This window comes from Ictalurus punctatus, chromosome 13 (assembly GCF_001660625.3).
Source record: "Ictalurus punctatus breed USDA103 chromosome 13, Coco_2.0, whole genome shotgun sequence".
Taxonomy (NCBI): Eukaryota; Metazoa; Chordata; class Actinopteri; order Siluriformes; family Ictaluridae; genus Ictalurus; species Ictalurus punctatus.
This window is the reverse complement of record NC_030428.2, coordinates 28,974,889-28,987,500: the sequence shown is the minus strand read 5'-3', so window position 1 is coordinate 28,987,500 and position 12,612 is coordinate 28,974,889. Positions and strand designations below refer to the sequence as shown.

The 12,612-nt window shown below is 44.7% G+C and overlaps 1 protein-coding gene across 18 annotated transcripts in view; it reads left to right on the top strand.

Annotated features, from left to right (window-relative positions):
* Positions 1-12,612, top strand: part of LOC108273798 (calcium-activated potassium channel subunit alpha-1) — a 104,886-nt gene that overhangs the window by 87,026 nt on the left and 5,248 nt on the right. For 2 of the 18 annotated variants that reach the window (XM_053685237.1, XM_053685253.1), the window contains one exon: positions 9,572-11,633. The exons of 2 other annotated variants lie outside the window; for them this stretch is intronic. In XM_053685237.1, the coding sequence (XP_053541212.1) occupies positions 9,572-9,845 (274 nt within the window). In that variant the 3' untranslated portion in view covers positions 9,846-11,633. Of the gene's footprint in view, positions 1-7,344; positions 7,750-9,571; positions 11,634-12,612 lie in introns of those variants that run through there. 14 more of the 18 variants (XM_053685254.1, XM_053685236.1, XM_053685245.1 and 11 more) reach the window with 11 other exon arrangements.

Genomic DNA, 12,612 nt, shown 5'->3' with positions numbered 1-12,612 from the left:
GGAGTAACGGGCGTGCCAAAAGCTAAGGGGGCATGTCGCAAGCTAAGGGGGCGTGTCGAATGGCTATTTCTATTGGCCGAAAGCGCTGTTGGTTACACATACAGCGGTCTGTAAGATAAACTGCAGCGCTGCAGGAATGAGGTATATTTGTAGGCCAACCCGGAAGTTATCTTCACCCTGACTCCCTCAACAAAAAGCTTTTTAAAAAATCACGAGTGTAGGTTTTTGAATGGGTTTTTAAAAAGGGGTTTTGGTTAAATGCCTGAAATAAGGTCTGCGGTTAACAGAAGCTCAAGAGATCAGGTTCATGTTTTATTCTAGGATATAAAACACATCAGTAATACCCCACTCCGGGTTTTGTTCAACTTTTACGTGTATTGAAAAAGACGGTCGCTAACAAGCGGTTAAACGGGACTACGGAGGTTGTCGGGGAAATTAAACGTCATGGCAACGGACAGGAAACTCATCTACTACAGCCTCGATGTGTTTACACTCGCGCTCTTACAAACTATTCCAACTCAAACTTTACAGCTTGTAGATTTATCCGTTTATAGTGTTGTCCAATTGTAGTGTTTTTAAATAAAGCTTGAAAGAGTTGTGGGAAGCGTAGCGGCCTGCAGAGACCCATGCTTGGGAATGAACTGGAAATCAAATCACGTGTACCAGAAAGCTTAAAGTGTCTCATCTTAATCTTAAGACTCAAAGATAATGCTAAACATCTTAAAATGCAGGTTTTTGGATTTTCTTTTGACAAAAGTCCTGAGAACATTGTTACTAGGGAACTGGGAAATATGGACTGAACGCTAAAGCTAACAATGTAGCTAGCTACATCTTTTACACAGACACTGTCACCATGGAAATGAAACAGAACCATCCGGAACGTCAACTTTTACCTCAGATGTGTTGGTAAATTACCGAAAAAAAAAATCTTCTGTATGCCTAAAATGATGCTAGTTACACTTAGCAATGACGGCTAAAGAACCCGCTGTACTGAGAAATGGTAGCATGTTGTCATGGTAACGGGGAAAGCCTTATCCTGGCTATTTATAGCTTGCTTAGTAAATCCTGTGATCTTGTGAAGGCGGCATATCATTTTCACTTAGTATTTAGTGCAGATGTGTGCGGTTTTCGTTCGTGACCCATGGCTGTGTGTGTGTGTGTGTGTGTGTGCGTGTGTGTGTGGCGCTTTTTGATGACATCATCTTGTCGCTTCTCTAAAGAATATTTACTATAACAGCAGTTGATGGAAACACACATCACTCTGGAAAAAAATTTGTGACATTTGAATGAAATCAGTGCCTGTGTGTGTGTGTGTGTGTGTGTGTGTGTGTGTGTTCTTCAGTATGGACGTGCCATTTACCTCAGAACTTCACACAAACCCATGTTAGCGTTTCTGTTAGCATGTTTAGTTTTGTGTTTGAGCCACAGTTTGTGTTAAGAGGCTTGTGTTTGTGTTAAAACTGTTTGGGTTGCTATAGAAACCAAGACCATTTTGCACTAAACTGCACTTTAAGCATCTCATAACAGCGTGACATGTTCATGTTCATCCTGATTTAATCATGGACTTGCCTTTCTCTGTCTCATCTCCATTTCTCTCTAAATGAACACCTCACTCACGGTAAAGCGTTAAATTAAAACCCCGCGGATTTAAAGCGTGTGTCAGGAATAAAAACACAACAGCGGTACTGTGAAGTTGATTAATTTCCTTTAACACCACGTCCCCACGTGTTTTATTCCTCTTACACCGCAGCAACTCACCACCAATCACAACTTATATTTATTCACCAACGACACGTCATATTTCATCCATTTATACTTACATCTAATCTCACTGGAGCGACTTACGTCCTGTTGTCTCTTACATTATAGCAGCTATATACACTCGTTCCTTCACCATCCCTCTCTCTATTCCCTCTCTCTATTCTCTCTCTATTCTCTCTCTATTCTCTCTCTATTCCCTCTCTCTGTTCCCTCTCTCTATTCCCTCTCTCTATTCCCTCTCTCTATTCCCTCTCTCTGTTCCCTCTCTCTATTCTCTCTCTCTATTCCCTCTCTCTATTCCCTCTCTCTATTCCCTCTCTCTATTCCCTCTCTCTATTCTCTCTCTTTATTCCCTCTCTCTTTATTCTCTCTCTATTCTCTCTCTCTATTCCCTCTCTCTGTTCCCTCTCTCTATTCTCTCTCTCTCTTTATTCCCACTTTCTTTAAGTTTGTAAGTTCAGTGTTTCTAAGTTCTGCGCGCATGCACACACACACACACACACACACACACACACACACACACACACACACACACACACGAGTTAATACACTTAACTCAAGTGTGTAGGGAGTAAGGATGGGTGTGTGGAATGTGTGGAGTGGGTGTGGAGTGTCGTTTGGGGAGTGTGTGTGGAGTGTGTGTGGAGTGTGTGTGAGGTGTGTGGAGTGTGTAGAGTGTGTGTGGGGTGTGTGTGGAGTGTGTGGAGTGTGTGTGGAGTGTGTGGGGTGTGTGTGGAGTGTGTGGAGTGTGTGGAGTGTGTGGGGTGTGTGTGGAGTGTGTGTGGGGTGTGTGTGGGGTGTGTGTGTGTGTGTGGAGTGTGTGTGGAGGGTGTGTGGGGTGTGTGGGGTGTGTGTGTGTGTGGGGTGTGTGTGGGGTATGTGTGGGGTGTGTGTGTGTGTGTGGAGTGTGTGTGGGGTGTGTGTGGAGTGTGTGTGGAGTGTGTGTGGGGTGTGTGGGGTGTGTGTGTGGGGTGTGTGTGGGGTGTGTGTGGAGTGTGTGTGGGGTGTGTGTGGAGTGTGTGTGGGGTGTGTGTGGAGTGTATGTGGCGTGTGTGTGGGGTGTGTGTGGGGTGTGTGTGGAGTGTGTGTGGGGTGTGGGGTGTGTGTGGTGTGTGGGTGTGTGGAGTGTGTGTGGGGTGTGTGGGGTGTGTGTGGAGTGTGTGTGGAGTGTATGTGGCGTGTGTGTGGGGTGTGTGTGGAGTGTGTGTGGGGTGTGTGTGGAGTGTGTGTGGGGTGTGTGTGGAGTGTGTGTGGGGTGTGTGTGGAGTGTGTGTGGTGTGTGTGTGGAGTGTGTGTGGGGTGTGTGTGGTGTGTGGAGTGTGTGTGGAGTGTGTGTGGGGTGTGTGTGTGGGGTGTGTGTGGGGTGTGTGTGGAGTGTGTGTGGTGTGTGTGTGTGTGTGGGGTGTGTGTGGAGTGTGTGTGGGGTGTGTGTGTGGTGTGTGGGTGTGGGGTGTGTGTGGGGTGTGTGGGGTGTGTGTGGGGTGTGTGTGGAGTGTGTGTGGAGTGTGTGTGTGGTGTGTGTGGTGTGTGGGGTGTGTGTGGGGTGTGTGTGGGGTGTGTGTGGTGTGTGGAGTGTGTGTGGGGTGTGTGGGGTGTGTGTGGGGTGTGTGTGGTGTGTGTGTGGGGTGTGGGGTGTGGGTGTGTGGGGTGTGTGTGGTGTGTGGAGTGTGTGTGGGGTGTGTGTGGGGTGTGTGTGGGGTGTGTGTGGGGTGTGTGTGGAGTGTGTGTGGAGTGTGTGTGGGGTGTGGGGTGTGTGTGGAGTGTGTGTGGGGTGTGTGTGGGGTGTGTGTGGGGTGTGTGTGGTGTGTGTGGAGTGTGTGTGGGGTGTGTGTGGAGTGTGTGTGAGGTGTGTGGAGTGTGTAGAGTGTGTGTGGGGTGTGTGTGGAGTGTGTGGAGTGTGTGTGGAGTGTGTGGAGTGTGTGTGGGGTGTGTGTGGAGTGTGTGGAGTGTGTGGAGTGTGTGGTGTGTGTGGAGTGTGTGTGGGGTGTGTGTGGGGTGTGTGTGGAGTGTGTGGGGTGTATGTGGGGTGTGTGTGTGTGTGTGGAGTGTGTGTGGTGTGTGGGGTGTGTGTGTGGTGTGTGGGGAGTGTGTGTGGGGTGTGTGTGGGGTGTGTGTGGAGTGTGTGTGGGGTGTGTGGGGTGTGTGTGTGGGGTGTGTGTGGGGTGTGTGTGGAGTGTGTGTGGGGTGTGTGGGGTGTGTGTGGAGTGTGTGTGGAGTGTGTGGGGGGTGTGTGTGGAGTGTATGTGGCGTGTGTGTGGGGTGTGTGTGGGGTGTGTGTGGAGTGTGTGTGGGGTGTGGGGTGTGTGTGGTGTGTGGGTGTGTGGAGTGTGTGTGGGGTGTGTGTGGAGTGTGTGTGGAGTGTATGTGGCGTGTGTGTGGGGTGTGTGTGGAGTGTGTGTGGGGTGTGTGTGGAGTGTGTGTGGAGTGTGTGTGGGGTGTGTGTGGTGTGTGGAGTGTGTGTGGAGTGTGTGTGGGGTGTGTGTGTGGGGTGTGTGTGGTGTGTGTGTGGAGTGTGTGTGGTGTGTGTGTGTGTGTGTGGGGTGTGTGTGAAGTGTGTGTGGGGTGTGTGTGTGGTGTGTGGGTGTAGGGTGTGTGTGGTGTGTGTGGGGTGTGTGTGGAGTGTGTGTGGGGTGTGTGTGGAGTGTGTGTGGAGTGTGTGTGGAGTGTGTGTGTGGTGTGTGTGGTGTGTGGAGTGTGTGTGGGGTGTGTGGGGTGTGTGTGGGGTGTGTGTGGTGTGTGGAGTGTGTGTGGGGTGTGTGTGGGGTGTGTGTGGGGTGTGTGTGGAGTGTGTGTGGGGTGTGTGTGGGGTGTGTGGGGTGTGTGTGGTGTGTGTGTGGGGTGTGTGTGGAGTGTGTGTGGAGTGTGTGTGGGGTGTGGGGTGTGTGTGAAGTGTGTGTGGAGTGTGTGTGGGGTGTGTGTGGAGTGTGTGTGGGGTGTGTGTGGGGTGTGTGTGGGGTGTGTGGAGTGTGTGTGGAGTGTGTGTGGGGTGTGTGTGGAGTGTGTGTGTGGTGTGTGGAGTGTGTGTGGGGTGTGTGTGAAGTGTGTGTGGAGTGTGTGTGGAGTGTGTGTGGTGTGTGGGTGTGTGGAGTGTGTGTGGGGTGTGTGGGGTGTGTGTGGGGTGTGTGGGGTGTGTGTGGGGTGTGTGGAGTGTGTGTGGAGTGTGTGTGGGGTGTGTGTGGAGTGTGTGTGTGGTGTGTGGAGTGTGTGTGAGGTGTGTGTGGGGTGTGTGTGGAGTGTGTGTGGTGTGTGGAGTGTGGTGTGTGGGGTGTGTGTGGGGTGTGTGTGGAGTGTGTGGGGGGTGTGTGGGGTGTGTGTGTGGTGTGTGTGTGGGGTGTGTGTGTGGGGTGTGTGTGGGGTGTGTGTGTGGGGTGTGTGTGAGGTGTGTGTGGAGTGTGTGTGGGGTGTGTGTGGTGTGTGGGGTGTGTGTGGGGTGTCTGTGGAGTGTGTGTTGTGTGTGTGTGTGGTGTGTGTGGGGTGTGTGTGGTGTGTGGAGTGTGTGTGGGGTGTGTGTGTGAAGTGTGTGTGGAGTGTGTGTGGGGTGTGTGTGTGGGGTGTGTGTGAGGTGTGTGTGGAGTGTGTGTGGGGTGTGTGTGGTGTGTGGGGTGTGTGTGGGGTGTCTGTGGAGTGTGTGTTGTGTGTGTGTGGTGTGTGGAGTGTGTGTGGGGTGTGTGTGGAGTGTGTGTGGAGTGTGTGTGGGGTGTGTGTGAAGTGCTAAAGGAGCAGAACTGAAAGAACCACTGAACACTTTTCCACATCCACATTCACGTTGTTGTCGTTTCTCCCTCACGTGAAGAACACGGCTCACCTTCCACCACCTTCTCCTGCTCATGAGACACCAGCAAGCTTTTAAGGCAACAGTGTGTGGAACTCTGATCAGGAACTCTAATCAGGAACTCTAATCAGGAACTCTAATCAGGAAGTCTGATCAGGAACTCTGATCAGGAACTCTGATCAGGAAGTCTGATCAGGAAGTCTGATCAGGAAGAGTGAGTGTAAAAGCTCAGCTCAGTGTTCGGTGTCGCGTGTTTAACAGGAGCTCCTCGTAAAGAACTCCTCCGGAACACAGCGAGATGTTTAGCTAGCTGGATTCTGGATCATGCGAACTGACTCATGTCTGATCTCTCAGTGATTAGACCTCTATTTCATTTCAGACTTTACTATTATGCCAGAATATTATAGTAATTATCAGTAAAAATGTCACAATCTAACTCTTCACTAACGTCATAAACACTGCTCATGACGAGTGAAAACAGTCACATGACCAAAACGTAACTTCTGATTGGTCGGACACCGTGTAGCCCAATACAAAGTAAACTTTTAAGACCCCAAAAAGGTTCTTCAGTTGTCCCTCTTAGGGAACCCTTAAAGGTTGTATGTAGCAAAGAAGAACCCTATTTTGCAACCCTTAACTATCCCGAGAACCATTCTGGAGCATTCAGGAACTCAGCATGAAATAAGTCTGTGTTATAAACAGTACAGTCTTAAATATTCTAAACCTTTCACGGTTCTTCGGTTGCTCTGAAGGAACCCTTAAAGATTCCATGTTAAACCTTCCAATGAAGTGTTTTTATACTAGAAAGTATTTCAAGTAGAACCCTTTTTCTGGATCTAAGAATCCTTAAGGAACCCTTGAAGAACCCCTTTTTTCGAGGACTGTAACAGGGTCCAAATGATTCTACATTATTTGAATTACTAGAACCTCTCTAAACTGTCTTGGTGTTTAAATGGTTCCTTGAATAATGAAAGGTTCTTAGCATCTTAAAAGGAACCGTCTCTGATAAACAGAACGTTTTTACATTCATCAAGGGTTCTCTGTAATAAGTTAAGGGTTCTCCTTTTCTGTAGCAGGCTCCAGTTGGAAACAGTTCTGTACTCTTTAAGGGTTCACTGCACAGTTACGTGTTCCTGGCTTCCAGTAACTCTTTCCGAGAGTCCCTTCACCGCGCTGTCGTAAGGTTCTACGTAGAAGCTTTGACCTATTAGGAAGAGTTCTATGTAGAACGCTACAAGAGAACAGTTAAGGGTGCGCAGTTTCCGTAAAAAGGGTTCTATCTGAAAGTGTTTCTGGTTGGGGAAAAGGCTTAACAGCTGTTTTTATAGTGGTCTACATACAGTAGAACCCAGGGGACAAATAAAGAACTGTTAAGGGTTCTAGAGCGATTCTCCTGCACCATTTACACAGAAAATATTTTATTCCCTTTAAACTGATGATGAGGAATTGACTTGGTTAATGATTTGAAAATTAAAAAAAATATTCCCCAAGTTGCCTGATAAAGTGAGCGGTGTATCGCGAGCACTACGGTCACTGCCTCGTGCATGAGAACCCATAATAAACTCCATCCCTGCATCACCATGTCTGAACGTTCCTGATGCTAGAACACACTTTATTCTGTTCAAAGAGTGACTGATGTTAAGAGTCTGATAAACACACACACACACACACACACACACACACTCACACACACACGTTGTAGCTGATAGACTCTGCCGTGTCAGCATCAGTGTTCTATGTGATTACAGTTCATTCTGCATCAGAACCTTCAGACCTCACGTCATTAAACTGGGCTGTTTATGTTTTAACAGTTGCTGAGCGAATGTGGACTGTGTCTATGGTTAGTAAGTGGACTTTCGGATATTTTATCACTTCTTTCTTTCATTTCTTTCTTCCTCACGTCGTCACTCAGATGAAATCCCGACCCCTTTCCCCCTGTTACGAATGTTAACACAGTATTTGAAGCTTGTCTCTAAATGACAGTAAAAATGTTTAAAATGTTGTAAATGTTCAAATCTGTAAGAAACATTTGTTCATATTTCTGTGTGTATATTATAACTCCTGGACCAAAGTACTGATTTTTTTGTTTGTATTTGTTTTTGGGATATTATAAAACATGTAAAGGAGAACCTTACAGATATTACGAGGAAATAAATAATATACTCTTAATAATATTCTCAGTAATCCTAATAAAATGAGCTTTTTTCTGTATTGAAGCCACGAGCAGCGCTTGATTGCAGCACAGAGACTGGTGTTTCTCCATAACACGGATTAATATCTTTAACACAGAACCATGTGTAAAAACACTGGGTTCTGGTGTAACGGCCCTCAAACCTAAAACTATAAAGCGTGAGCAATGTTTAGAATGTTTCATCTGGGAAGATCCAGAGTCATTTAATCAAGGTTGACTCATTTTGATTCTTTTGAATCTGTTATTTTTGAATCACTTGAGAGACTGAAAGCTTTCTGGAACGTGTTTATTCTCCGTTTTAGATTCCAGGTGATTAAATGTGAAGTTCAGTCACGCTTAGAACCCTGCTTTACAAACTACGGAACGTTCTCTTTCAGATGATTAGATCCTTATTCAAAATATCGACATTCTTAGAAGATAAAATAATGAAGTAGCTGTAAGGGTTTTGCGGTCTATCTGAGGAAACCCTTCGGCTGTGACATAAAGTTCTACAACTGTAGCGTTTCCCTTCAGAGAGGGTTCTGCGTAGAACGAAGCTAGAACTTTTAACTGTCTAAAGAACTCTTGAAGAGCCCTTTTCAAAGAACCTTTTAAATACCTGTCAGGAATTTAATATATTGGTAAACTGGCTTGGAACTGATACACTTTAAAGGTTCTTTAAGGGTTCTTTAAGGGTTCTTTGGATAATGAAGGGTTCTTAAGTTCCAAAAATGTTTTTACCTGGATCATAAAAGGTTATTGGTTTTGTCTCTCTGGGGAACCCATGAAGGTTTTATGTAGAACTCTACAACAGAAACATTTCCTGTCAGAAAGGGTTACAGGTAGAACCCTATTTTGTAAGCCAAGAGCCTTTAATTATCCAGGTACCCTTGAAGAACCCTGTTTTCTAAAATTGTAAGGAAGCTGGGTAAGTGTGCGGTACAAACTCTTCTTAATGCCTAGAACCTGTCATTTAACTGTCTTGGTTCTTTAAGGGTTCTTTAAGGGTTCATTGGATAATTAAGGGAGCATAGCCTCCTAAAACTACATTATCCTTATTATGATGGAGAAGCAGAAACTGTAGAACCTGTTGGGTTCTACAGAGAACATTCAAGAGTTCCCCCAGAGGGAAACCCGAGGAACCAATAAGAGTTCTAAATTTTCTAAGGGTTCTTTAGTTTGTCCCTCTATCAGTACCTGCAAAGTTTATGCTGAGTGCTACTACAGAGGCTTTTCTTTGAAAAAGGGCTCCGAATAGAACTCTCTCAGGAAGCTAGAACTGTAGGTCTAGAATCATTTCACATGTACTTCTTGGTACTCTGTTAGGGGAACCTAAGACACCCAATGGATCCTTCAGGGATGTACATTTTCTGAGAGTGTATACGCTAACATCCTAAACGGTTCTTTGGTTTGTTTCTCTGAAAGACTGGGTTCTATGTAGAAAATGCTTTAAGAAGACTTGAACCCTTAACCATGGAACCCATTGTTTAATTTATTACGATGGACCATCGTACTATTTTTTTTTAAAGCGCTTCATTTCTCTGCTGAGTTTCTGATCAGATTCATGACTTGAAGGTGTTCCACTAGAGTCCTGTAGAACCGCCTGAGTGTTACTGTGTTTCCTGCTTTAGAACACACCTGATTTAAGTTCTTCAGCAGAATGTGTGTGTGTGTGTGTGTGTGTGTGTGTGTGTGTGTGTGTTAGAACTGAAGCAGCTGAAGTAAGATCCACGACCATAACACACTCCACCATGCCCACACACACACACACACACACACACACACCATGTTCTCCTATTAAACAGTCTGAACGAGCATCTGTGTGTGTGTGTGTGTGTGTGTGTGTGTGTGTGTGTGTGTGTGTGTAGCAGGAAATACATCAACACACAGAACTGGAGAAATAAAGGTTCCACACACTGTTTAGGAATTTTAGAAATGTACAGAATGAAAACGGGAAAGAAACCGGACTCACTGAGTTTCTTTTCTCCAAAGTGCACCGTGGATGAGTTGAAGGGTCACAGGTATGAGAACACACACACACTCACACACACACACACACACACACACATGCACATGCATGGAACCCATGGAATAGATGCATTCAGTCCAAAGCGAGTGGCGTGTTTAAGATTTTGCTTTTGATCCTGAAAGCAAAGTCACTCTTTGGTTCTGGTGACTGCATCAGAAACCTCATTCCTGGATTTCAATTGCTAAATGCTAGTCTTGCTAAACGCTAGTCTTGCTAGATACTAATCTTGCTAAATGCTAAAGACCCTAGCATTTGGTGCTTCCACTTTATGGTTTGGTTTGCTGTACTTTGCACTTCCTGCATGGGTTTTTGTTTCACAGGTTACTGTATTTTCCGGATTCTAACATTTCCGTCAAACTAAAAGAAGAGTTTGTACAAATTACGGATGTTTGCGTCGCAGATAACGAGAACGAGTAAGAATGTGAGGAATGACAGTCCGTGTATGTGCATTCATTCGTTTATCATTCTGAAATGGAAATCTAACAAACAGTTTTACTTTACGGTTGTTTTTCTTCTCATGCACGAAAACAGGAAATTAATAAAAAAAATTTCCTCCTAAAATTATTTCTACCAAATAAAATATTAATTTAGGTTTAATTGTTGCTACACGTTTCACCACACAAAGTCTAAAAATGAAATATTCATGAATCAAAACATCTGCATATACTGTAACATCTGTATATACCGTAACATCTGTATATACCGTAACATCTGCATATACTGTAACATCTGTATATACAGTAACATCTGCATATTTTTTGAACAATTTGCATGTAACTTTTTTATTATTTTTTAAATTTCGAAATGAAAAATGAATAAACAGAACGTACACGGATCATTACTAGTTATCATCACATCCAGCTGTATACGCGTGTAATCTTACATTTGATTAAATTGAATATTTCTATTCAGAAACTGTAAATAAAGCGGATCAGGAAACGAGCGTACGGAAGAGAGAGAGCACAGTGAGGGTACGACGCGAGTACGCTTTTGATCTTACTGAAAGACGTATTTTCTGGAAAACACAGTACCAGCATGATGAACAGCTCTGACCGTGACTCTCGCCGGAACTGCTGGAGAGCATGTGTGAGAGGAATTGCCTGCTGAACAAGATGTGCTGGGAATTTTAGCTTTTGCGTGTTCCTGATGCCTTTAAAATGTCTCGGGGGAAGAAAGTTGGGGCGTTTTTGCAGACGTGAAAAGAGCATCAGCTGAATTTGAAATAAAATAAACATTTCTGCAGAATTCTTTTCAAGGAGCAAAAACCCCAACAACTAACACACACACACACACACACACACACACACACACACACACACACACACACACACACACACACACTGGGAATCTGCCGATATTCACACGGATTAACCGGAGGTACTGTCATCACCCTGAAGCGGATTAGTTTCCATCACAGCAAAGTGTTTTATTCCTCTTACACCACAGCGGTTTACCAATTCATCAAAGAACACGTCAAGAACACGTCATCGTTTTACACGTTTACAGTTACATCTAATCTCAGTGACCCGAGTTACTTCCTGTTCTCACTTACGTTATAGCAGCTATATACACTCGTTCCCTCACCATCTCTCTCTATTCTCTCTTTATTCTCTCTCTATTCTCTCTCTCTATTCTCTCTCTCTATTCTCTCTCTCTATTCTCTCTCTATTCTCTCTCTCTATCCTCTCTCTCTATTCTCTCTCTCTATTCTCTCTCTCTATTCCCTCTCTATTCTCTCTCTCTATTCTCTCTCTCTATTCCCTCTCTCTATTCTCTCTCTCTATTCTCTCTCTATTCTCTCTCTCTATCCTCTCTCTCTATTCTCTCTCTCTATTCTCTCTCTCTATTCTCTCTCTATTCCCTCTCTATTCTCTCTCTCTATTCTCTCTCTCTATTCTCTCTCTCTATTCCCTCTCTCTATTCTCTCTCTCTATTCTCTCTCTATTCTCTCTCTCTATCCTCTCTCTCTATTCCCTCTCTCTATTCTCTCTCTATTCCCTCTCTCTATTCCCTCTCTCTATTCTCTCTCTCTATTCTCTCTCTATTCCCTCTCTATTCTCTCTCTCTATTCTCTCTCTCTATTCTCTCTCTATTCCCTCTCTCTATTCTCTCTCTCTATTCTCTCTCTCTATTCTCTCTCTATTCCCTCTCTCTATTCCCTCTCTCTATTCTCTCTCTCTATTCTCTCTCTATTCCCTCTCTCTATTCCCTCTCTCTATTCCCTCTCTCTATTCTCTCTCTATTCCCTCTCTCTATTCCCTCTCTCTATTCTCTCTCTCTATTCTCTCTCTATTCCCTCTCTCTATTCTCTCTCTCTATTCCCTCTCTCTATTCTCTCTCTCTATCCTCTCTCTATTCTCTCTCTCTATTCCCTCTCTCTATTCTCTCTCTCTATTCCCTCTCTCTATCCTCTCTCTATTCTCTCTCTCTATTCCCTCTCTATTCTCTCTTTCTATTCCCTCTCTCTATTCTCTCTCTCTATTCCCTCTCTCTATTCTCTCTCTCTATTCTCTCTCTCTCTATTCCCTCTCTCTATTCTCTCTCTATTCCCTCTCTCTATTCTCTCTCTATTCTCTCTCTCTATCCTCTCTCTATTCTCTCTCTCTATTCTCTCTCTCTTTTCCCTCTCTTTATTCTCTCTCTCTATTCTCTCTCTTTATTCTCTCTCTTTATTCTCTCTCTTTATTCTCTCTCTTTATTCTCTCTCTTTATTCTCTCTCTATTCTCTCTCTATTCTCTCTGTCTATTCCTTCTCTTGATTCTGACACTGGAGACTCCTTCCATAAATGTTACATAAACAGCTCCTTACAGAAAACGTCATCATATCAATGATTGCACACGTTTTTTAAATGTGTTTTATTATTAGCGGAGCGACCCTGT